The sequence below is a fragment of the Carex rostrata genome, chromosome 6 (genome assembly GCF_964058835.1).
Source record: "Carex rostrata chromosome 6, lpCarRost1.2, whole genome shotgun sequence".
NCBI classification, from domain to species: domain Eukaryota; kingdom Viridiplantae; phylum Streptophyta; class Magnoliopsida; order Poales; family Cyperaceae; genus Carex; species Carex rostrata.
In genome coordinates this window covers 3,713,523-3,740,903 of record NC_135923.1, presented here as the reverse complement: position 1 = coordinate 3,740,903, position 27,381 = coordinate 3,713,523, and the positions used below count along the sequence as shown (strand labels likewise).

At 35.1% G+C, this 27,381-nt stretch overlaps 1 protein-coding gene across 2 annotated transcripts; it reads left to right on the top strand.

Moving 5' to 3' along the window:
* Positions 1–858: 858 nt before the first annotated feature.
* Positions 859–7,585, top strand: LOC144555080 (beta-glucosidase 22-like). 2 transcript variants are annotated; one of them, XM_078303292.1, is made up of 13 exons: positions 859–1,089; positions 2,265–2,328; positions 3,437–3,495; positions 3,784–3,859; positions 4,039–4,110; positions 4,194–4,281; positions 4,498–4,678; positions 4,954–5,069; positions 5,595–5,815; positions 5,921–5,949; positions 6,042–6,150; positions 6,327–6,417; positions 7,227–7,585. In XM_078303292.1, the coding sequence occupies exons 1-13, from the start codon at positions 952–954 to the stop codon at positions 7,450–7,452; spliced, it is 1,470 nt and encodes a 489-aa protein (XP_078159418.1). In that variant the 5' UTR covers positions 859–951; the 3' UTR covers positions 7,453–7,585. The 2 variants fall into 2 exon arrangements, with proteins under 2 accessions (XP_078159418.1, XP_078159417.1); XM_078303291.1 differs by having other exon boundaries at positions 4,498–4,756.
* The last annotated feature ends 19,796 nt before the right edge of the window (positions 7,586–27,381 follow it).

Below are 27,381 nucleotides of genomic sequence, written 5' to 3'. Positions count from 1 at the left end.
TATCCAAAAAAATTAATAAATTTCAAATTCTACTCACTTTTTTGTAGGATTTCAAAAATTACCCAAATCGGTCAAAATCTTACCGGTTTTTCAAATTGGAACCAGTGAGAATCTCACCATTTTTTTTTTTTACAAAACATAATTTTTTTAATTGATTTATTTTTTGTATTGAAATATTAGAAATATTTAATATATTTCTTTGAAAATAGATGAAGTACAAGATAATTTGATTTATTAGAAAAACTGTGACAAATAACTCTGATCAAAATTTTTTAGGCGAGATTTTCCGCGGCTGTAAAAAAAATTAATATATTTCTTTATGTGTATTTGGAAAAAAAAATGTGCTCTGAATTTGAGTAATTGATCGCGGTTTAAAAAAACTTCTAGGTAATTCATAAAATATTGTGATCCTTCTAATAAATTTAATTTCTAAAAAGTTGTATCTATTTTGAAAATTCTTTTTAAATAACAATCATTAAATTATTTTTAAAGTTTTTTTTAGAATTTTTTTTAATTGTTTTTAATTTTTTTGGGGTTTTTTATTTTGCTTCTTTATTGTACCGAATCATTTTTAAATTATATCCGAATTATATTCAAATCACAAATTTTTAATCCGCCGAACCGAATCCGAACTATTCGTTTGTCACTATGACTGAAACGATACAAACTCTTGGTACGGTGGAGTCAGTTCTACTTGTCTGCATCAAGTAGCAGCGATTTTTTTTTTTTTTAGAGAGGAGCCCGTAGGCATATCAATTACTTTGTATGGTTGGAATCAGTTATACCTGTCTGTATCAATGGCTTTCTTTTTCTTTGTTCTAGAGAAACCCGTAGGCATATTAATGGCTTAATTGCATTTCCACTTCACCCGCTTTATCAAAAGGCAAAAGAAAGGCTTGTTGTCCCACCCCTCTCTCTCTCTCTCTCTCTCTCTCTAGAGTTTCTCTAAAGATGGAAGGCGCAAGAGCGCGCTTGTTCATCGCAGTATTATTTTGTTTGGTTGTACTGCAGAGAGCGGTTGGCTTGCAGTTCACTAGGTCTGATTTCCCTTCTGATTTTGTCTTTGGCTCTGCTACCTCCGCTTATCAGGTTTTCATAATTTTCTATTCTTTTTCCCCAATTTTGTACTAGCCAGGTGTGAATAAGATACTTGAATTTTTTATCCTTAATTTGTTGAAGCTGCATTCAGTTTAAAATTTTAGCCCATGATGTTCCGTAGAAAGTATAAATCTCACAACAAGTAAATTCTTATGAGCAAAACTACGGTAATATGCATGTTATGGATGACGGATCGATCTGTGATTTTTCATTCATATCTCTATTTTTCTACTATGAAAAATTTACATGGAGATCAAAATTTACATTTTTGTTTTACCATCTAAAAACAGTGATTTACATATATCTTTTTTTTTAGCATCCCAATACATTTTCATAGGGAAATCATGTTTAACAGTTCGGATCAATCTGACTATTTGAACTTTAAATGTAGAGATATCAATCCAGAGCAAAGATTGATCTGTAATATGCATATTAGCACATTCTTACTCATTTTTTACACTAGGAACCTCAATAAAGTGAATATTGGCTTTTTGTTGCCTCAAGTGGCAATTCCATGAAGGAATCGGGGGTGATCTGCTAGACATATTGTTGAGAATTATGTATGTTTATCGTATTATGAGAGTTGTAGGGTTATATAGGCAAGAAATGTATTATAGAAGTTGTAGGGTTGTGTATGCAAAATGTACCGCCTATATAGGCCCAAAGGAACACAGGAATAAACACAATTCATTTTTTCCTAGAAATCTACTCATATGACCAAATTCAGTCCAATGTCCTGTCGGAGCTGTTCAATTTGTATCAAGATTTGCATGGCTAACTTCAAGATTTGTGTAAATCAAGTGCACATGAATCTTAATGCGGATCGAATTGTTTTGTTTGGACATCAAACTGAATTTGTTCGGATGCTGCTCCCCCTCCCATATATACTTTGGGCCCATGTTCAATATTTTTTTATGAGGGCCCAGTAGGAAATAAGTGTCAACATTACAAACCTCAGTGAGGAAAGTTTTTGAGCTGAAAAGTGAACATTTCCAAACTTTCCGGATACAATTTTTTTTTTCTTTTTTTCTTGGTTTAGCATACAACTTTTTAGGTAAACCTTCTTTATTTGTTACAATATCTTATTGCTAAATTGACATTTTTTGACATTAGTTTAACTTTGCTAATTTTTTCTGATAGACCCTCGATCTTTTTTTATTGTGTAGGTGGAGGGAGCTGCAGCTGAGGATGGGAGAAGTCCCTCCATCTGGGATACTTTTGCTCACTCTGGTCTCTCTCTCTTTCTCTCTCTCTCTCTCTCTATTTACCTTTTTTTTTTTGAAATTGCTTGGTAGTGGCTACTCTCTCTATTTACCACTTTCTCTATCTAATACGTATAAATAGTTCAGAGCTAAATTTTTTTGAATGAGGGTCAAGTACCATATCAAATTAAGGTATATATCAATACAATAATCACATCCATTGAACATAAATAGAACTATGAGGGTGACAATGAATTAATTTTAGTATTTTTATGGGGATCAGATATAAGTTCTCTTAAGAAAAATATCCGTATAATACTGATGAATAAAATATCTCATGGATTATGCATATACGATGCTTCATTTAGCAGTTACAATTAGGGATGTATGCTGATCAAATATGTCCATTTGTATTCGGATTCGTTTCTGGATATTTGACAAATATTTGCTAACATATACGGTTTACAATTCGGAAGTGACTTTGTATACAGAGACAAATACCGATAAATATTCATTTATGTTTTTTATTTTATATCTGGATATCCATTTTAGAGGTCCATGTAGTACCTTAATTTGAGCTTTTGGATCTAATATAAAATTTTGTTGTCAATCAAATTAATAATTCTTAGATCTAATAACTCAATACATTTACTCACATTTTGTCTTCTTTTAAGATTTATTATTTATTTGTTGTGGAAATATTAAGTGGAAAATCAGAAAAATGAGTTGTATTGATTTCTTTGTTCTCATATAAGCCTATATAGGCATTACATCTTTCATTTGAGTCCCTAAACTATTTTATAATCCTTTTTACCAAAAGGACCCTACAAAACCCAAAATACCGAAAACATACAATAAATCTCAACATATTACATTGTTAACCTTTTGAAAGCATATATATTGAATGTATTTTTTTGTGAAATGTGTGATAGTTCCATTTTAATATCCGAGCTGTATTCGTATTCTTTTAACGTATGTATTTGCATTTGTTTAATATCCGAGTTGTATCCTATTCCTTCAAATATCTGTATACATATCTGAAACTTAAAAACAGATATGGATATGGTTTGCCATTATCTGTCTGTATTAAATCCGTTTATTCCCTAATTACAGTGGTAGTATCTTTTGCAATACAGGAAAGATGCCAGACAACAGTACTGGTGATGTGGCTTCAGACGGATATCACAAATATAAGGTACAATGGTATTATCATGCTATCATACTATTAAATTCTGGTAAAGGCTAAAATGTTATGTTACCAATGGTTGTATCAATTATAGTATTATACATTGATGTTATCTATCTCGATGTTACTGCTCGACTGGCCTAAACTTGGTAAACCATAAATTAACTCTAAAAAATACTACGAAAATTATTTTGAAATCAAATTGAGAAATGGTATGTTTAACATTTTGGGTACTACATAGAGCTATTAATTGACTGGCATGAAGTAAATTTTAAAAATTTTCCTACTGAATTTCAGGAAGATGTGAAGTTAATGGCAGATACTGGTCTGGAGGCATATAGATTCTCCATTTCATGGTCGAGACTTATCCCAGGTGCCTCTTTGTGTGTGTATGTGTGCAAAAGACATGTTGAAAGTTTACTGAAATTACAGTGACCTCTTGATAAATATTGTAGCCACATTTTTGTGGAGGAGGGTTCAAAACTTCAAATGCCTTTCATTTTTTGTTCCTTGTTTTGTGTTTATTTTGACTTTGTTAATTTGATTGTGCAGATGGGAGAGGAGAGGTTAATCCTAAGGGTTTGGAATACTACAATAGCCTCATAGATGAGCTTGTCAAACATGGTTAGTATTTGGGGAGAAAGAAGAACAATTAAATCAAACAATTAGCAATTTAGCATCTAATATCTTTGTGCTTTGAAATGCAGGAATTCAAATTCATGTAATGATTTATCAACTCGATCTACCCCAAGTACTTGAAGATGAGTACCAAGGCTGGTTGAGCCCTAAAATAATGTAATTTCTTGGCTTTGTATTTATTTACAAAACTATTTTTTAATTATTTGACCATTTAATAGCCCTTTTGGTTATATAACTTCTGTAACCTTTTTGTTTATTACACAATGGAATTAAAATATGCCCAACTCAACGCTAAGTTGTAAAATCTATCTTTCTAATATAACCTCTAATTTATCTTACCTTCTAACAAGTACTAATCCATGGTATACACAGTGAGGATTTCACAGCATATACAGATGTCTGTTTCAGAGAGTTTGGTGACCGAGTCAAGTACTGGACCACCTTGGCCGAGCCTAACATTCTGGGCATAGGCAGTTATGACACGGGCATATGGCCTCCACAACACTGTTCGAATCCATTCGGTTTCATAAATTGCACCATCGGGAATTCTACGGTGGAGCCCTATATTGTCGTTCACAACCTTCTCTTGGCGCATGCCGCTGTTTATAATCTTTACTATACTAAATATCATGTAATTCTTTATTTCAGACCTCTGATTTAACCATATATTGATGCTTGGGTTAGAACACTGTTTGGTACCAATTTTGTAGAAAATCTGTATTGCTCAACACCTACTGTAGATGTCATAGAATAATTTACCTCTGTATACCAATCCGTAAGTACCAGTACATCTCTAGTCTGGTTTATGCTAAAAGCATCTGCATGCAGGAGTTGCAATGCGGAATGGTTGGGATAAATGTATATTCCTTTGGGATGTATCCAATTTCAGACTCAAATGCTGACAAAGAAGCTACGCAAAGATACCGCGATTTCTACATTGGTTGGTCGGTAATCCATTTTGTTCCGAATTCATTTCTTAGTTTTTTTTTTTTTCTATTGCGATTTCTACATTGGTTTGTAGGTTATCCCTTTTGTTCCGGGTTCATTTCTTAGATACTCATGAATTCCTATATATGTTATATTTTTTCTTTTGTTTTACTAGGTCCTGTTCTTATTAAAAAAATCCATTCTCCAACCCATTAAAATACTACGAAACACATTTTTGGTATCATTTTTCTGATTCTTGGGTTGTCTCTGCTTTCCGAACAACTTTGGGTGATTTTATAATTCAACAGTCAACTGATGAGGTTTCGTTTCACAATTGAGGAAAAATATCTCAATATATATATATCCTAGCCTGTACGCCTATTGCACTGCCTCCTTATAGAGTAATACATTTATAGAACCACAAAAGTTGTCTTGTCATGGAGATGAAACTTTCTCGTGTCCAATTTGTTATTTCTTATTATGCAAGTATTTCTTTCAGGAAAGTTCTTAATAACTCATGCTATGAAACTATCTAAACTTAGGATCGTAGATCCCCTAACTTACGGAGACTACCCTTCAGTAATGAAGAAACTAGTGGGTCCCAGACTCCCAGTTTTTACGAAGTATCAATCTGAAATGTTGAGGGGTGCTTTTGATTTTATCGGGTTGAATCACTATACTTCGCTCTATATCATGGATGACTCCAATAATACAAACTCGAGCCCTCGTGACTTTAATGCTGATACTTTTGCTCAAAGTTCAAGTTAGTCCTTTTTTTCCGATATTTGAATAATTTCTCAATTTTTTTTCTTTTCTTGAGAATACCTATTTGGAATGGCAAGTTTTATGTTGATATCTTTTTATGCAGCTAGCAGGAATATAACTCCAGGTGGCCAGGTAATGTTCTTAGAAAATACATGGTTTTTTTCATAATTTCTAAGTTTCAATAAAGTTTATGTCGTTTGCTATTTTATTATTTTAATTACCAGTATATCCCCGATCCAAGTGCTGTTGTGCCTGATCCAGATGGTTTGGAGCATATGCTAGAGTACTTAAAGGCAACTTATGATAATCCTCCTTTATATGTTCAGGAAAATGGTTAGTTTTATTAATTAAATATACCAGTATCCATTTAATAAGTTGTGGTTTATAGAAATAAATAAATAAATCATTGGTTCCTCAATTAGACTTCAATTTTGGATTCACATTTTAAACTTTTTCAAGTTTCAAGTTACATTGCCTTGATATATATTATCCATAATTTTTGTAATTAGGATTGGGAATGACAACTAACAGCAGTTTAGAGGATAAAAAGCGGATCAAATTTATAGGAGGTTATATTGGAAGCACTCTTACTGCTATCAGGTAATGACCATTTTATTTTTCCTTGTGTATTATCTGTGCCACAATTAGACATGAAAAATATGATTCAAAAATAATGAAATTTGATACAAAATTTTCGCCGTTCCTCAAATAACAATCTAATTTGTAACAGTCCATATTTCATGGCATTTTATAGAGCATCAAATGATACTTAAATTGCTTGAAAATTGATAGACTGACAATTATTTTGGGCATATTTTGATAAAAAAAACATGTCTATAATTTTTTTTTCTATTTTTAAAAAATATTTTGGGCATGTTTTGATAAATTATTGTAAGTTTGCTAAGATAAGTGGTTGTCAGTGGATCCTAACCCAATTCTTATATAGAAACTAGGAAATGAGTTCTCTACTTTCTAAGAATCAACAATTATTTTCATGATATATGCGGAGATAAATGATGCATCTTAAAATGTGGATGTACATTCAGATGATCATTATTATTTATTAAAACCATAACAATGTGGATATTTCTCTCCCTCAAAAAATTGAAAAAAAAATGTGGTGAAATACAAATGAGGAGAATAAGATCAAGGGGATAAAAAATGTTTTCTAGAAAAATTTGGGAATCAAACAACATAGAGAAAGCACTTTGTAGCATCCTCATATTTTCTCTCACTTTCTAACAAATTAGATGCATCGAAGCGTAATTTGACATGGGTGAATTTGAAATCTTCCCTTTTGATACTCAAATGGTGGTTTCCAATCTACTACTGGCCAATACTGTTAGCCTTAAAATAATTCAGAGAAACCATTAATTATCTTAATTAGTTAAACATTGCTTGATTTACAGGAATGGTGCAAATGTAAGAGGATACTTTGTATGGTCTTTCATAGACGTTTTCGAATTTCTTGCGGGGTTTGATGCGACTTGTGGGTTATACTCGGTTGATTTTGAGTCTGAAGAGAGGACCAGAAAGCCGAGGCTCTCTGCTCATTGGTACTCAAATTTCTTAAAAAATAATGGCACTATTTCAATAACTGATTTGTCAGATGACGGTTACCATGCTGAACAATAATCTCTGGCTTTGTTCGTATGTATAAGGAATTCTTTCTCAATAACCAGCTTGGCAGTTGCTGCCAAGTTATATATATATATAAATTTGTCATAAATTACTAATTAAAAAATCATGCAAAATGTTATATGTATAAATTTTTCATAAATTTTGTTACTTAATGTTAAGTACCAGAAGCAGTACTTACTATAATTTTTTTGTATAAATAAAAAATTTTGAAGGACAAATGAAAGATTGTTCATGCTGTTGTGATGATGCATTAAATCGAGATTTTTGGTTGATTGGTATACCAACCCTCTTGCATATGCATAAAGCATGGAGATAACATAGGACCAGAGTAAAATGTCCTCGTCGTATAATCGCCCCATCATAATATTAGTGTGAATTTTTAAATGTGATCCACCTCTTATAAATTTTGAACAAACGAACGAACGTCTTCTACGCAATTTTATCTTTCAAATGAGATCCATGATGACATACTTTCGAGCTCGTCATCACACAAGTATTTATACATCGTCATTGAAGTATTTATACCTAATATTTTTCACATATGACACTGCTGGCATTTAAAAGTATTAATATCAAGTATTACAAGTATTTATACCTATGCACGGAAGTATTTATACCTATGTGGTCAACTATTTTTGTTAGAGAAAGGTTGACGCACGGACAATTAGGAAAATGTGATGCGGAGATGCGGGGTCCACGATTAGGGATAAAATACTTATAAGTATAGGTATAAATACTTGGAGGATGAGGTATAAATACTTGCATAATGAGGTATAAATACTTGTGTGACGATGAATCCGAAAGTACGTCATTATGGATCTCATTTGAAAGATAAAATTGCGTAGAATACGTTCATGGTTTTAGATTCACAAAATTTCTCATAGAACGTGAGAAATGTGGAAGATATTGAAAAAAAAAAACCCACCTCTAAAAACGTGTATGATTCTTCTCCCATGTAGTTTGAGTGGTTCTTCTATATAGTTATATCAAGTTAGACATGCAAGTATTAATTTATTATCTTCCAAGTATTTATACTCATGAATTTAATTAAACTTGGAAGATTACAGTGTTGTGGATAAATTTAATTAAACTAGTTAGTTAAGTTAGTTTATGGGAAGTTAAAATCTGTTTAAGAGATGGGGGTACAATGCGGGTACTGGAGTGTGGGGATTGAAATAATTATTCAAAATAAAAATCTCTCTCAGTAGTTCTCTAAATGTTCTCTCAGGTATTTAAGTATTAACTCTCTAAGGGACCACTAACTACTTGAAGAACTGTCTATATTTGAAATTTTTTACAACAGGCGAGTGCATGTATGAATATTATTCATACGTAAGGATTCAAATATTTAAAAAAAAAAAATTGGACATCAACTTTCTTTTCTGTCTAATTACACATCCATCTTTTACACATTTTAATTTAGAGGTGAGTTTTATTTTCTCCGTTTAATCTTGTCAAAATTTCTAACAATCTGTGATAAATTTTACGAATCTAAAACCACAAATATTTTCTACATAATTTTTTGTTTCGAATGAGATTCATAATGAAGCATTTATCTCTAAAATTTCAAATATTCATCTCTAAAATTCGAGTATTCATACTTAAGATACTAAATATTTCTAAAAAAATCTGGACATCAATTTTCTTTCATCTCTCTCATCACACATCCATCTTTTACACGTTTTTAGAGATTATTTTTTTCTCTGTTTAATCTCGTTAATATTTCTGACGATTTGTAAGAAATTTTGCGAATTTAAAATCATGAACGTCTTCTGCGTAATTTTCTATTTCAAATGAGATCCATGATGAAGTAATTTCGGGTTCTCTATCGCGTAAGTATTCATACTTCATCGAAAAAATATTCGTATCTTATCGTGCAGTATTCATACCACATCGTGCAAGTATTCATACTTTAAATCCTTGTCGTTATTTCAGATCCTACAATTGTCATCTGCTGTTGGTATTTTTATTTTTGAAAGAATATAGTTATCAATCTTGAAATAAATTTTAATAAAATCATTGTAATATTTATATCACAAATATGATCGACGGTGATTATAAGTTATATTATTTGATAAACATCGATAACAATAAAAATGATTATAATAATAATATTATTTTTTTCAAAATTATTAGCATTTTAAATGCCACAACATTTTGTATTAACTAATTTTAAAAATTTTAAATCTAAAGTGTTATGTATTCTAGATGGAGAGATTGGAGGGGAACTAGTTTCTATGGAAGAGCAAATCTCAATTCTAATTATTCTTGTCTTCTTACAAACAGAAATATACAAGATAAGAACTAGTATTTGATCTAGTGGCAAAGACATATGGTCTTTATGTGAGAGATCATGAGTTTAAAATCCGCATACGGAAAATTCTTTGTTGTAATAACAAGGATATTAAATAGTTAAGTGGCTTGACTTCCAATATTTACTCAAAAATATATATATATAGAGAGAGAGAGAGAGATGGGCTATGGTGCATTATAATGCATAGGCACCCTTGTGCATTGGACCATAAATCACCAATGCAAAGTCCAAATGACCAATCCAAACCATTCATCTTGTTCTCCATATTAATATGTACTTGGAGACCAAATTTTACATTTTTTGGAATTTTTTTACTATTTATTAAGCCACTTTGAAAATTGTCAATCCGGTGGTCCAGAAATTTTTACTGTTTTTACTGTTCATCCGGATTTTCAGATTTTCAATAAATCTAAACAAATAGTAAACATATTCCAAAAAAATATAAAATTTGGTCTCCAAGCACATATTAATATGGAGAACAAGATGAACGGTTTGGATCGGTCATTTGAACTTTGAATCGGTGATTTATGATCCAATACACAAGGGTACATATGCATTGCAATGCACTATAGCCCATCTCTCTCTATATATATATATATTTAAGACATATAATTAAATTATTTTTGCATCTAATTATTGATCTTGTTCTCTTTTTCGGTGGATACATCCATATAAATATTTATAATTTTAATTAGAAGCCAAAAAATAAAAGCACTTAAATTAATATATAATATTCAACTAGCTAGGTTAATTCATTTTGCGGGACATTAATTTCTTGCAAGGAAAAAAAGATCATTTTAAATTTGATATTTTAATTTTAATTTTTAATTTAAATTAAATAATAGAAGATTGCAATTTGTAAATATTGGATGGTTGAAGAACTTGCGATACCACTCCGGAATCGTCTTTCTTTCCAGATAAAAAATTGAAGTACGAAGAGTGTTTCCAAGAAAGAAAAATTCACGGAACATCTGCAAACCTAACAAAAAAAATATTTATAATTAAATTTTATTCAAAAATATTTAGACAAATTTTAGTTAAAATTGATGGATTTATTTCTATGCACAGAACAGTATTGCATATATAAACCCTAAATTGCCATGATCCTCTAGTAAATCCTAATCTGAAATTCTAGATTACCTTGATCCGTAGTCATGGTCTTCCAGAGATGCACAATCACCGTTGATCACCGGAAGCCCTTAGAATTCCAAGTAATCCCTCTCAAGTCCGATGGAGAGAACGAGAGAGGCGGTAGCGGCAACGTTCTCTTTCACACAAGGAGATACCCGATACCCGATTCAAGTTCTGAACTTAAACTCCTCTTCTTAATTACTCTAATCTATCTCTTATTACAGTATTTTCTGTATATCTTTTAGAGAGAGAGTAGAGCCGTGAATCATATCAGAGAGGCGTGACAGATTCATATATCTATCTTTCCTTTCAATTAATAATCAAAGAGGATATATAGCCGTATCTTTTGAGGATGATACAGACCCATTCATTTATCCAATTGAATAGGCGCACCTATCAATTAATTAATTAATTAATTAGTTAATTAATTAATTAATTAATTTTGTTTCTTTATTTGATCTGTAGCCTATTTTCTTATTGGATCCTTAGCGGGTCTGAATTCAGAACTTGCCTTATTGGGTATTTCCTTATTTACGGAACATTGCCATATTTGATTGTGTTCCCCAGGGACCAATAGCATAATTGTATTATTATCAAACTTTATATAATTTAGACCATCACTAAATCATAAAGTTATTAATACGCATTCTACACATTAAAGGCCCCACTTCTCATGACACATATTGAACCCAATAAATAATACTTAATTTGATCACTTCATAACGGGTCTAATTTTGACAGTCTATTATTCAATATATATTTATATTACACATAAGCCCACATATGTTGTAATGAATTGAAATTAATTCCAACAAAAATCGGATTCAAATCATCTGATCAACTTTAATTCTTTTACAAGTAACCCACCCATTGTGTGTTGTCCTGTGTTAGGGTCTAGGTAGAGTGAGAAAAATGACATGGCGAAGTCGGTTCTATTATAGAACGGCACGGTTGTGGCATGAACAGCACGGTACGGTATGCGTGTCAGTAATTACGTGTCATGACTCGCGTGTTCTATATATGTTGTGACTATTTGCGTGCCTTGACCATCATGCGAGACGTGTAATTAGGACCGTTATATCATGACTAAATGGTAAATCTTAAATAAACTAATATAAATTATGATCAAATGATCACGCGAGTCATATTTGGTCACGGCACGTTTAACACGATGTGACTTATGTGGCGTGACCATTTGCGTATCATGACCTCTTTTGATATTTTGATAACTGCATGACACGGTACATAAAAAATTAATTTGATCATAGCACAATACGACACAAAACCAAAATCACAATATGTTAATAATAACACGGCACGGCACCACACTTTTTTTTCAAATCTAGGCCTGGGTGCGAATTTTTATGTTTTTCTGTTGCGTTCTAATGAGACGAAAACAACATCTACATGGTTCGCTAGATTTGCTGACATGTAAGGTGTGTGAATAATTTTCTCTGTTTTGTTTTATTGACTTGTGGTGCTTTCTTTGGTCTCTTTCTAGACTTGATCTTTACTGCCTTGGCACTTTTGTCTCTATATATATACTTTTGCTGTTATAATCCTACGACCTTACCAAAAAAAAAAAAAGGTTGATGCCGTACACTACTACAAAAAACATTTTTATCATCGAACGTGCTGCCGTACAGATGGTGTACATAACGAGTGGCAGCGCTGTAATTATTTTGAACTTGAACAATTTTCTAGTTAGATAATGGTTGTCTAAGTTCAACAAATTCGTTTTGAATCTGTAAAAGTCTATTATATGTATCCTCTACTGTTTCACCATTGTCTACACTAAAATTTTCAAATCTTGTTTCTAGTCCAGAAAGTTTGGTTCGTTTAATTTGGTCATTACCCTTATACTTGTGAACAAGTGCGTCCAACATTTATTTAGCGTTGCTAGCATTAGAGAATATTATAGAAATTGATTCATGTACTGCATCCATGATGTCATTCATCGCATTATCATTTACTTTTTTGGCCAATTTGGACTCAGCAGTAAGGGTGGTGGTAGTTCCAATAAAGATAGGAGTATATGCTTGTTCTATGGCTTCCCATACATATATTATGTTGAGGTAATTAACTATTAACCTTTTTTCAATAATTAAAGTTCTTAGTAGAGTGAGTCAACATTAGAGGTTCTCTAACATACTTAGGAATATTGTGTGCCATTATATGATCTAATAATCAATTATCAAATCTTAATTTGATTTTCCTGCTCTTATATCATTTGTTGGTCCCAACGACACTTAGAGGCGAGTGAATAGAGCATTTTTATAATTTTTATTCCAAGTTAAATTATCTAAAGTGTCTATAAATTATTATCGTCGGAAACTAGAATAACTTGAATCTAAACTAAAAATAATAAAATAAATAGCAGAGTTTAGAGACACTTGACATAAGAGTTATTTACGGAGTTCGGAACTAACGCCTACTTCTCCGGGGCCTGTGACCTTCAAGATGGCGCGCCTTTCTTTACCCAATGAGAAATAAGTACAAAGTGGAACCGGTGTGCCCTTACAATCTTATGAGAAGCCACACAACCTGAGCACGCAAATGGCTCAAGGAGCACTAAAGGCTAAAAAAACAAGGTGAGCAACAAAGGCTCAAAGGGTGAGCAATAAATACTCAAGGTATAAGTGTGTTGATCTCACATGATCACTCTAAGAGTTTGTGTATTGGTTGAATAAGCTTGAGATTGTGTAGAATATTGAAGTTCAAGTGCACAAGCTACAATGACTTTTTCGAGATTTGAAAATTCATGTATTGAAGTTAATGGTGGCTAGAGTAATAATCCAAACCCCAAAATTTCTCTTATTTATAGAGAGCCGATCATAATGAAGTAATTTGGTTCAAACCGTTATAACAGTTCATGGACCGTTATAACGGTCAGCCAAGTTACGACGGGTTTGAATGCCATTAACCCTAACGGTCCCATAACGGTCTACCTTTGGAGTTTTGAGAGTGTCAACCGCATTTTACCATTATAGGATTATTTTAACCGTTGTGTCACGGAATAAATGACCGTTGCAACGGTATGCCTTACTTAGGTCAATCTCAAGCTTATTTTACCAATTTTACAGGTATTGCTTAGTTGAAATTGTTTGGATTATTCTTGGTTTATTGTTAGATGAACTGCAACATCTTTCTTGTATTTTGGCATTGATCTTTCTCTCAACTAGACTAAGTACATGAGGTAGGTTTGTGAGCTGAGAGGTGAAACCAATTAGTAGCTGAGAGGTGAACTTTCCATGCGTCGAGAGATGGTGGATATCTTTAGTAAACCAAACAAGTAACTTAGGTAGAATTCCAACAAACGAGAGTTGAGGTTTAGAAACCAAAGAGGGTAGAAATTGCAATTCCAGTACCGAGTTTATTAAGCCAACAAACGAGAGTTGAGGTTTAGGAACATCAGGTATGGTCAATAGAACCCTACACAAAATTACCTACACAAATGAATAACTGTTATATTAACTCGAGGGCCACATGGACCGTGTATGAGAGTACACGGCCCGCGTCAGGTATTGAGAGGCAAAGTTGAAGATGATATCAAAAACCCTGAAAATGCCTTTTATTATTGAATTAAAACCAAACTCATTTACTTTCTTGCTTTTAATCTTTGTTATTGAATTGCTTAGTGTTCCACCAAAAATGTATAGTACTAAGTTTCAGTACAACAAGATGTACCTTTTATCTCTAAATACACTTTTGGTTCAGATTGCAAGTATACAATCCTATCGCGTAGTATATTATCGGGTATCGATCCACAGGGAGTTATTGTTCGTACAATAATCTTTTACGTCTATTTGACTAATTTGCAAAAACATACAATTATTGAATTTTACGATTTCTTCTGTTTTAAGATTATGTAGGTTCAAGAAGAGTTGGAATTGCAATGTAATATGCTTGGACTGAAGAAATCACGAAGACTTTTATCAAGAATACAAATTGTAAAATCAGAAGCTTGGTAAAGTAAGTTTGAGGCTGTTTTCACAGAGGTAAAACGTTAGTAACGTTTATAAAACGTTAGTAACGTTTATAAAACGTTAGTAACGTTTATAAAACGTTGTAACGTTTTAATTCTGTCAAAAACACTGAAGTAAAAGCTTGATTAAACTCAGAAACAACTTAAAACGTTGTAACGTTTTAGGAGTGTCAAAACAGTTAAAGCACAAGTGTACAGAACAACTTAAACGTTATAACGTTTTTATAAAATTGTCACACCCCGCGGCCACGGGTAGTAACAGTCCCCCGCCGTAAGCATACAACGCCGTGTATGCTTACAAGGCTAATCAAAATTTAAACCAACAACACGCAATTCAAAACAAGTTTCTAATATATATAATCAGAGTACACAGTCTGGACAGTAAATAATACAATATAAGTATCTCATCCGGATACCAACCACGAGGCCTACCCTAAATCTATACAACAAAACATATCTAGGGTCGTATACTGGTAAGCTACTAAGGCCTACTACTCTCGTGCCTCTACGGAATCCATCGCACCAATACCTGTAAAATAACGGGGAAGGTGGGGGTGAGAATAAATTCTCAGTGCGAATTTTGCCACATATGAATTATTGGACTTGCAATCAAACTCTATATTCAATAATGAAACCCAAACAATAACAATGCAACAGTATATAAGAAAACATAAATAACAGAATGCCACTACTCGACAACAGTTAATCAACCTGAAACACAGTTTACGGAATTTCAATATGGATTTCAAAACACAACATCTATTTTGGCTTAACTCGATTCCTAACTCAGTTCATTAGGGCTGGTAGCAATTACAGATGTTCTTTCGAGCTGAACCGTTATCAAACCCACATCTGTAGGGTTACAAGCGCCTACAGATGGCCAACCAAGCTGAACCTTTATCGGACACCCATCTGCAATTGCTGTTTGGCTTAACCATTTCCTAAGGTTCGGTTACAAGTCACCAATACAGGTCAACTTGACACAAATGCAACACACGGAATCAAAGTTACCTATACAGGTCAACTTTGCTAAATCTCAAGCAAATATATCTCAAAGCCACACATACAGGTTAGTCTCACAAAATCATAACACATGGTCAACGGATAGCTCACCGTCACCTTATCCAGCCACCTTAACAGGTCGGTCTGGCAAATCCATAACAGGTCAAACGCATAAGTCAGCAGCGTCACCCTATCCAGCCACCTAAACAGGTCGGTCTGGCAAATTCTAACAGGTCAAACGCATAAGTCAGCAGCGTCACCCTATCCAGCCACCTAAACAGGTCGGCCTGGCAAATTCATAAACACCGGTCAACGGATAGGCCACCGTTACCTTAACCAGCCACCTAAACAGGTCGGCCTGGCAGATTCATTCACAACAAGCACAATTAATAGAACTAAACAACTAATAACCATACCAACATGCCAGTTAAACTTAACCTATCAATTCAATCATTCTCATTTATGCAAGAATCAAGATGCAGCATGAATTCCAAAATATGCAACAATTAATCATTCAACATGACAAACGAATAAACAGTTTAATTCCTGAAAATAAAGTATCAAACAAGTCCAAGAATCCCGCACCTTTTTGACGAGCGTACCGCTTAAGCTAAGGATCGGACGTCTCGTATGGTCTCGCAAGTTCTTGCTCGACCGAGCCTACACCTATATCATACGTATACTAGGTTTAACATTGGTTCAGGGTCGAGAGGTTTACTCGAGTTACTTCTAGGGCTTATACCTTCCCTAATCAATTTCGATGTTTTTGGTATCAATTCGTTCGGTTCATTATTTCTTACCAAAATCCTCTAAAACCACACAAAATTCATCTAGGTCCTCGGGACCATACAAACTCCATTTGGTGACCATCAATCACCGTTTCACTACTTTGGTTCTCGGTTCAATTCAATCCACCGTTTGGTTAACCCTAATTTGGTCAAAACCTCAAATCGGCCGTTAAATGTTCTAAAAATTCACGATCAGGAGGCAACCCTACCGATTACAAGTCTAATTGGTCGGGTTAGGCAAATCAAATCACGATTATGCCAACTTTCAATTTTGGCACGAAACCCTAGAAATCAGATTTCATAAATCGGAAGAAATCGGGAAAAAGAATGACAAACAAACTAGTAAGAAGTGTAGAGGAACTAGTCCTCGAGCAATTCGAGCACAAATCTCGGGTTTAAAACGAGAATCCGAGAAATCGAGAAAATTCGAGGTTTCGAAAGTAAAAAGGAGAGAAAGAAATACCAAATAGAAGGGTTCTGAGAGATCCTCGGCTGCTTTCTCGGTTCCAAACTCGATTTCTCGCAACAATCGGGAGTCTGGAAGAAACGGAAACTCACGGGATCTTTTCCTTCTCTCTTAACCGAAAATAACTTAGAAATGGGGATAATGGTGAAGTGAGAGAGAGAGAAGGTTTAATTTGGGTTTTAGGGTTAAAATTACCCTGAATGCGGATTAGCCAATCCGCACTGCGGGTTACCTAATCCGCACTCGAGACTTAGTCGGTTGTCAGCCGAATCCAGGAAAAGTCCGAGCCTACTGCGGATGAACCTGATCCGCACTGCGGTTCACCCTCATCCGCACTCACTACTTAGCCGATTTCAGGAAAATTCAGTGCAATACAGAAATTCATGAGTGCGGCTAAATTCATCCGCACTGCGGATCCCTCACCCGCACTCACTACTTAGTCATTTTTTTGGCAAAATTCCAGAAAAAGCCTGAGCCACTGCGGATGGCTTCCACCCGCACTGCGGTCAACCTAATCCGCACTGGGGCTATAAAATTCCGAAATCTCGAAATTTCGACGCGGTTTCAATTCACAATTAACTTACTTATTTAGGGGAACCTTAATTAAGGTTTAAACTTCCATTTTATTAACATGATTTATCGATTCTTTCTTTTAAATCATTCGACTTTAATTGTAAAAATTTCATAACGTAACAAAAATGTTATAACGTTTTAGGATCGTTTGTATCAATGCTAAATTCAAATTTAAAACGTTGTAACGTTTTAATTAAATCTGAGCTTCAAAAATTCCTGTTTTTGATCAAGATTTTACAGAAAAAAACGTTATGTAACGTTTTAGATCGATTAGCTGAGCTGTCAGAAAATTGAAAACCTAAAATCGCATTATAAGATAAAACGTTGTAACGTTTTAGCTCAATTTGCTCTTTCTGGAGCTGTCTCTATAAATAGAGCAGTGGGGTCTCTTCCCCACTCAACCTAGCCGTCCCTAATTGCAAAAGAGACGATTTTCTGAGAGCTTGGTTCCACCATTGTTGATTGAGCTTAAAACTTCAATATCTCTCAATCAATCTCAAACAACCTCAAACCCACTTCACTAATCTCTAATTAGTTTAGGTTAGAGTGATCTATTGAGTGTTTCTCTTGTTCTTGAGTAGCTTGTGTGACTTCCCTTGTTTGTAAGGGCTCGCCGGCTCAAACCTCGAGTTGCTCGTGTGACTTCCCTTGGTTGTAAGGGCTCGCTGGCGCTCATCTCTCGTTGGCTGTGACTTCCCGTTTTGTAAGGGCTCACGGTTCACAATTGTAATCCTTTCATATTGGGTAATAAAAAGGCGCACCTAGAAAGAGGTTGTGACGCCCCGGAGACGTAGGCCTTTGTTTTGCCGAACTCTGTTATCATCCCCCGTGTCAAATTTCTCTAAACTCATCTATTTACTTTTAATTGCATTTATTTTCAGTTTTTGAGGCAATTAGAGGTGCCCCTTAGTTCAACAAGAGTATGATTAAAAGCTAGGTTTTATACTTTATCAATTAATTTCAGAAAAAGTAAATAAAATAAAGTACAATAAAGTAAATGGGGGGGGGGGGGGGTTGTTCTAACAATTCCTAAGTTTGGGTTCAATACCCGAAAAGGGAGTTTTGAACAATAAAAATAAATAAAGGAAAGAAAGATTGGTTTGCTTTCAAGTAAAGGAGATCTAGGGGTATTCGGTCTACAATCCCTTGCTAATTCTATCTATTCGGTATTTTTTTAAGTTCATGTGTGATTTGATGAGGTTTCTAACCTAATATGTCATTAAGGGTCACTTTCGTGAAATTAATAACATGTCTAAGTAATTCAGACTTCACGATTAGGTCCTTCACCCTAGCTACCTAGACCATAAGCTCTTGTTAGTCTCTCATCTCCTCAAATATTGGTACTTCACAATTAAGTCTACCAATACCCAATTCGATTTGAGATGTCCTAATTAGGGTATGGCCTCACGGTTAGGTCATTCACCAAGTTCCTAACCTTAATTTCTGTAGTTCCGGTTTAGATTACAAATTGGTTAGATCCTAATCCAAACCTAGGGTATTTGCATTCATAATTTGGTACTATCCTATTGATCCTAGTCAATTTTGGTTCTTTCGAATCCAAAACGAGATAACTACAATTCAAGTACTAATTATGTAATTAACACAAATGATAAATCACAGAAATTAACAATCAAATCTCATAAAACAATCATAACAAAAACAAATAACCGAATAAGATACAATTAAACAAGTTCATGCATTGATCTAAACCCCTAGAGAGGAAAACTAGCTTCTAATGGAGATGCAAGAATTCAACAAAATATTCATTACAAAGATTGGCTAAAATAAAAAGAAATTAAATAGAGAAATAGATTACACCTTTCTCTAGATGAATAACCCTTATTCTTGCCTTCTTCTTGAAATCTTCTTCTCACTCCTCCTTGAATTGCTTTCCTTGATTGCAGAATTTTACGCTAAGTATTGGTGGAGAAGATATTTTGAGAGATTAAATTGATCTTTGCGAAGAGATGCCTTGAATGGAGAATGAACCCCCCTTTTATAACCAAGGGCTATGTCCAATTAAGAGGCTAGAAAGTGGAGTTAGTAGGTGCTATATTTGGATTGTTTTCCAAGATTGCATTGTCCACATTTGGCTATCAAAACGCATCCTTGGTGCGCCAAAAATAGAAACCATGTAATTTTGGCTGTCTGTGAGTTTAGTGCGTCCGACTGACTCCAAATTTCCTTTTTTAGTTCCTTATATTGTATATCTTCTTGCTAGCTTTCCAAAAAGTGGTCGTATGCACAAAACGGAGTTACGAGTGAAAAGTTATGGCTATTTTAAGTTCAGGCTCCAGTTATGCGTTCTGCTACAGTGCGTCCGCACTGAGCTCGGTTTTGCCTGTGCGTCCAGATTTCGGCCGCATCAAAATCCGTGCGTCCGCACGGAATTTGATGAATAGCTTATTATATCTTTTTAAAATTGGTGCGCGTCCAGAAATCCATCTAAGTACTTAGTGCGGCCGTATCACAAACCGTGCGTCTGCACTGGACATTTTTCTTCAAATTAAAACCAAACAAACGCAGTAACTTGATCCTAGATGTATTCTATTCACTTTATATTCAAAATACAAGATATTTGGTGTTATTTTGTGATAAAAATCAGATCAAATGTGTATATAATTTTTTTTTTTTTTTGAGTGGAAGCCCTTGGGCAAATGTGTATATAATTTAGGGTTATCACTTAGGAAATATAAATATCAAAACCAACATTTTGCAGAACTTATAGTTTTTAATTAATTTAGGTAGAGTCCAGTTTAGATTTGAACCGTCCTCATGATCGATACCTAATTATATTACACAATAGGAATGTGCACTTGCAGTCTGAATTGAAAGTAAAGTCAAGGTTTAAAAGGTACAGTTTACTGTACTGAAACTTTGTACTACATTTTGGGTTAACAACACACTTCTTTGATCTAGGCTCCAACTTTCCTTCATTCACATGTGCATAAGCGGGACAAGCAAACACCATCAAATTTGAATGTCAACCGGCTTACCTGACCACACTTCTTTGGGTGTCTTCAACTCAATTGAAGTGGTAGGAGATTGATTCACCAAATAGCAAGATGTGTTAATCGCTTTCGCCTAAAACTCTTTACCCAAACCCGCATTTGAAAGCATACTCTTAGACCTCTCAAGTAGTGTCTTATTCATTCTTTCTGCAACACCATTTTGTTGAGGAGTGTGAACCACTGTCTTGTGCCGAACAATCCCTTCGGTCTTACAAAAAATTATCAAACTCACGGTTGCAAAACTCCAAATCATTATCGGTTCTCAACATTTTAACTTTTCTTCCTGTTTGGTTCTCCAAAAGTGACTTCCATTCTTTGAAGTTACGAAACACATCACTTGTCTCTTTCAAGAAATAAATCCAAACCTTTCTTGAGAAATCATCAATGAAAGTAAGCATGTAACAAGAACCATTACCTTTGGAAGGCCCACGAGAAAGTCCCCTAAAATCTGAATGAATGTAATCCAATGTTCCATTGGTCGAATGAATGGCCGTGGAGAAGCTCAACCTCTTATGTTTGACAAATACACAATGCTCACAAAACTCCAAGTTGCCCCTGCATTGGCCACACAACAAGTCTTTCTTGCTCAAAATAGTCATTCCTTGTTCGCACAAAAGTATGCACAAAGTTTCAGTACAGCAAGCTGTAACTTTTAACCTTGATTACACTTTCGACTCAGATTGCAAGTGTACAATCCTAATCGCGTAGTATTATCAGGTATCGATCCACAGGGACGGTTGAAACTTAACTGGACTTTACTTAAATTAAATAAACTCTAGAAGTTACAAATGTGATTTTGGTGTTTTAAAAAGATTAATAATAATATTCAAAACAATAAATCTTTTTGGGATTTTGTTTAATAAGAATAAAAAGGCGTTTCCAGGGTTCAGATTTCATTTCTGTCCAGCCCCGAGGTATACAGCCCGTACGGATTCCCGTACGGCCCGTAGGGGACCCCGAGTTAATGCTGCAGCTATTGTTTTCTGCGTTGGTGCTAATGTTTAGGATTTCTATCGACCAGATCTAGATACATAACCTCAACTTTCGCATTTTGGCCTAGTACCCGATTACCGGACTCAAATACTTCCATCTTAGATGCGTTAAATCTCAACTTTCGCATTTTGGCCTAATTTATCTAAGTCACTTGTCGGTTTACTAAAAGTATTCAAGGACTTTCGCCTCAAGGAAAGTGTCACCTTTCGGGTACTCCTTGGTTTCACCCTACTTCATATACTTTATTCGGTTGGATTAAATGTCACAGACTTGGCTCCTAACACTTAGATGTGCGCATTCATCTAACGGGATGACTAATCGATTCAAGCAAGCACAAATAAAGCAATCAAAATACTACACAACAAGGTAAAAACAAAGCATTCAACACAAAATCCAAGTAACATACAAACAAAACCAAACTAGAAATTACATCTTAGCCCTAGAAACTAAAAGAAAAGAAAGCAAATTAAACAAGTAAAGATAATGATAAGGGAGCTCATGGAAAAGCTCGAGGAACGAAGAAGATCCGTCGCAAAACTCTCGTTTTCCTCCTCTCTACTTGCTCTCCAAGCCAAGCCGTCGCTCCCAAACCCTAGGTTGATCCCCCCATGATGATGAATGATCTCTCTCTCATGCCCCCTGATCTCTCCAAGAAGGATTCTATTTATTCCATGACCTAATTCCCCTTTTTCTGGTGTGTAATATCTCCTTTAATGACCCAGATTGCGTCTGCAGAGGCTTCCTTTTCGGCCTCCTTAAATTAAGCTGATTTCAGATTCCAGTTGGATTTTCCAATTTAGCGTCGTACGGGCCGTATGGGACCCCGTACGGGCCGTATGCCTGTGCTTTGTCTTGGAGACTTTGTGCTTCTGTTGTGGAACCTTCTGTGTGGTTGGGCAGATCTTGTACGACCCGTAGGGAATGTCATACGGGCCGTATGAAAAATTGTCAGATCCAGTTTTTCGCCCTTTTTCCTGCAAAATACCAAACAAAGCATAGCAGTACCACATTTCATCGAAGTATAAGTAAAAAGTCCACATTTATAGGCTTTAAAGCACAGGTTTCAGTGTAAATCAGGGCCGTAATTTAGATATAATATGGAGATATCAAATTCCCCCAAGCTTGAACTTTGCTTGTCCTCAAGCAAAAATCCCAACATGGGTATAGGGTTGGTCTTTGGATTACCTAAATGCAGATAAATTCCTAAATGTGAAAATTTACATGAGCTTGCTATTGTTAAGAACCTAGAGAATCCTTTCGGATAACAACTTGGACTTCCTTGATAAATTTTGATTCACCCCACAAATTGACTAATCAAACTTCATATTTTGAGATGCTTTAATATTTGCAAAAACTAATTACTTGAATTGATCAATCTTTCATTCTTACATTGAAATTATGCCCTTGTTTGTGGTGATTTTTTTCTTTTTCGCCCCCCAAGCTTGAAACAAGCTTAGGTTAGAAAGTCGCGGATTTCATGTGTTGATAACTGCAAATATTTTTGAAACTTTTCGAGCTCAAAGGCATCCCGTCGGATTGTGCCAGTACTCTTTTTTTCTTTGGGAGACGAGCTCAAAGGCGCCCAGTAGGACTTATTGCCAGTACTCTTATTTTCTCCATCTTTTCATTTATTTCATTTGCATATATCATGAATACACACATCCAAGGTATTCTTTCATACCAATGGATATCCCAATCTTTCTACTATTTAAAATCCCCAATTCCTTATTTTAAAAGGCACAGTTCAGTTTCAAAATGGTTTTTTTCAATACAATTCAACTTTTCATTTTCTCAAAGTCTCAAAACATCCCATCCTATGCAATTCTTTGATCAAACATGAGGTTATTTCTAATCTTTCAAAGTCATCCAAATCACTACCAAAATTTTTCAAACAAGTACTTAATTTTAACAATCACACAAATTTTTGAAAAATAAACATGAGGTTTATACTTTATGCATTTTCAGACAATGAAGTCCAATTATGCAAGACTCTATTTTTCATAACCTCGTAAAACATCTTGACAAATTTGCAATCTCAAGCAATTAAGTTCAAAATCACAAATTCTATTCAAGGTCAAGTAAAAATCAAGGTTATAAATCCTAAAAGGTTTGCAAAATAAACATGACCTAAATGCAGATACAATTTTCTTCTATTTCACCCCCAAGTTTGAATGAAGCATTGTCCTCAATGCTTAAATTCACACAAAAAAGAGTAAATAAAAGAAAACATGGAAACTAACCAGATATGGAGTGTACGGACCGTGTGTAGGGTGTAGGACTGTGTGAAGAGGCAATTGAGCAGGAATAGCTGGAGAATGGAGAATGGAGGAGCTGTACGGTCCGCGTGAAGATCTGTACGGGCCGTATCGGACGATGGTCCTCTGCTCCTCAGATGGTAATCGCCCTTGGGAGGAGGAGCGAATTCCAGCTTGTTCCTGTGGTGAGAGAAAAAGAAAAGAAAAGAAAAGAAAAGAAAAGATACAAATTAAAATCTAGAATTTATCAAAATAAGCAAAATTCAGAAAATTTCGATGCCATCCCCGGCAACGGCGCCAAAAACTTGTTCGCACAAAAGTATGCACAAAGTTTCAGTACAGCAAGCTGTACCTTTTAACCTTGATTACACTTTCGACTCAGATTGCAAGTGTACAATCCTAATCGCGTAGTATTATCAGGTATCGATCCACAGGGACAGTTGAAACTTAACTGGACTTTACTTAAATTAAATAAACTCTAGAAGTTAAAAATGTGATTTTGGTGTTTTAAAAAGATAAATAATGATATTAAAAACAATAAATATTTTTGGGGTTTTGTTTAATAAGAATAAAAAGGCGTTTCCAGGGTTCAGATTTCATTTCTGTCCAGCCCCGAGGCATACGGCCCGTAGGGGACCCCGAGTTAATGCTGCAGCTACTGTTTTCTGCGTTGGTGCTAATGTTTAGGGTTTCTATCGACCAGATCTAGATACCTAACCTCAACTTTCGCATTTTGGCCTAGTACCCAATTACCGGACTCAAATACTTCCCTCTTAGATGCGTTAAACCTCAACTTTCGCATTTTGGCCTAATTTATCTAAGTCACTTGTCAGTTTACTAAAAGTATCCAAGGACTTTCGCCTCAAGGAAAGTTTCACCTTTCGGGTACTCCTTGGTTTCACCCTACTTCATATACTTTATTCGGTTGGATTAAATGTCACAGACTTGGCTCCTAACACTTAGATGTGCGCATTCATCTAACGGGATGACTAATCGATTCAAGCAAGCACAAATAAAGCAATCAAAATACTACACAACAAGGTAAAAACAAAGCATTCAACACGAAATCCAAATAACATACAAACAAAACCAAACTAGAAACTACATCTTAGCCCTAGAAACTAAAAGAAAAGAAAGCAAATTAAACAAGTAAAGATAATGATAAGGGAGCTCATGGCAAAGCTCGAGGAACGAAGAAGATCCGTCGCAAAACTCTCGTTTTCCTCCTCTCTACTTGCTCTCCAAGCCAAGCCGTCGCTCCCAAACCCTAGGTTGATCCCCCCATGATGAGGAATGATCTCTCTCTCATGCCCCTTGATCTCTCCAAGAAGGATTCTATTTATTCCATGACCTAATTCCCCTTTTTCTGGTGTGTAATATCTCCTTTAATGACCCAGATTGCGTCTGCAGAGGCTTCTTTTTCGGCCTCCTTAAATTAAGCTGATTTCAGATTCCAGCTGGATTTTCCAATTTAGCGTCGTACGGGCCGTATGGGACCCCGTACGGGCCGTATGCCTGTGCTTTGTCTTGGAGACTTTGTGCTTCTGTTGTGGAACCTTCTGTGTGGTTGGGCAGATCTTGTACGGCCCGTAGGGAATGTCATACGGGCCGTATGAAAAATTGTCAGATCCAGTTTTTCGCCCTTTTTTCCTGCAAAATACCAAACAAAGCATAGCAGTACCACATTTCATCGAAATATAAGTAAAAAGTCCACATTTATAGGCTTTAAAGCACAGGTTTCAGTGTAAATCAGGGCCGTAATTTAGATATAATATGGAGATATCATTCCTCGCTCGCTCATATGCCACAACTTTGTAGCATCCGTATCCAAGATAGTACTCGAACGCGCAATTGCGGCCGAGCTCGTGACCGTGGAACATTGTAGGAAATAAAGAGTTCCAATTTTCTTTGCTTTCATTATTGTGAGAGCTCCTTTAGAAACCCTAAGGACTCCACCTTCACTTTGGAACTTACACCCCTTTTCATCAAGAGACCCCAAATAAATCAAATTTTTTGACAAATCGGGTATATGCCTCACACCCGTCAACCTTCGGACCTTTCCATCATGGAACTTAATTGTCACCGAACCAATTCCAGCAACCTTACACATGTTATTGTTCCCCATGAGAATCTTACCGTCCGTAGGCTCATAAGTCTCAAACCAATCTCTATTCGGAGTCATGTGTTGCGAAGCACCCATATCCATCACCCAACAATGCTTGTCATCAACATTGGTGTCTACCACACAAAAAGTATCAATCGTGTCACAGTCGGCCACATTAGCCTTCTCCGAAAAAGTACCTTTAGTATCCGTCTTTTGTTTATTTTTAAGGTTGAAACAATTGGCCTTAATGTGTCCCTTCTTCTTACAATAGTTACATGTCAAATTCTTGTGCCTAGACTTTGAACGGGACCTTGTATCTTTCGAGTTTCAGTCCCACGACCTACCTCGATCAACAACCAAACCAACACCTTGACTCCCTTTCTCATTATTGATCATTTCACTATCAATATTCAACTTGGCTTGCAAATTGCTCTTAACATTGTCAAGTGCAATTGTATGATGTGGGTAATGAGCACAATAACAAAAGCACTTGGTCCTCATCCTCCACCTTAACATCAATCTTACCCAAATCATTCAAAATAGATGCAAACTCCGAAATATGATAGGAAATTGATGTACCTTCAACCATGCGAAGGGTGTAGAGGCGCAATTTCAACCACAATCGATTGGTGAGAGACTTATTCATGTAAATGTTCTCCAATTTCTCCCACAAACCCTTAGCGGTTTTCTCCGATAGGACCTCTTGCAATGTCGAATTGTTCAAACACAATTGGATAATAGAGAGTGTCTTATCATCTATAGTTCTCCACTTACTATCCGTCAATGTATCAATCAAATTATCTCTACCAAAAATGATATCCTTAAAGTCTTGGCTTGACAAAATTACCACCATGCGCACTTGCCATAATGCAAAACTCATCTTCTCATCATACTTCTCAATATCATAATTCGCCGATATATCCATTCAATTTATCAAACACCCGATCAATCAATTTACCCAAATAAACAAAATTACTCAATTACCAATTCACTACAAAAATTCAACTTTGTAAAATTACAATGCAACAAAAAATTGTAATTGACGGTCTTTCCGCAAGGTCAAAGTTTGATCAAATATTTTTGGTTTCGGAAATGAGTAAATTTGGGCTCACTGTATTTCTTGCGCGGTCTACATAGAAAAAAAATCAAAGAAGATCGCGGTGTAGCAAAATGAGAAAATTGTGGCTCGTAAAATTCAAACCATAACAACTCCACTTCTTGCGTGGTGTACAGATTCGGAAGCAAAATTCAGCGCCTAGCCTTTCGGTTCTTGCGCGGTCCACTGAAGACACGCCTCAATT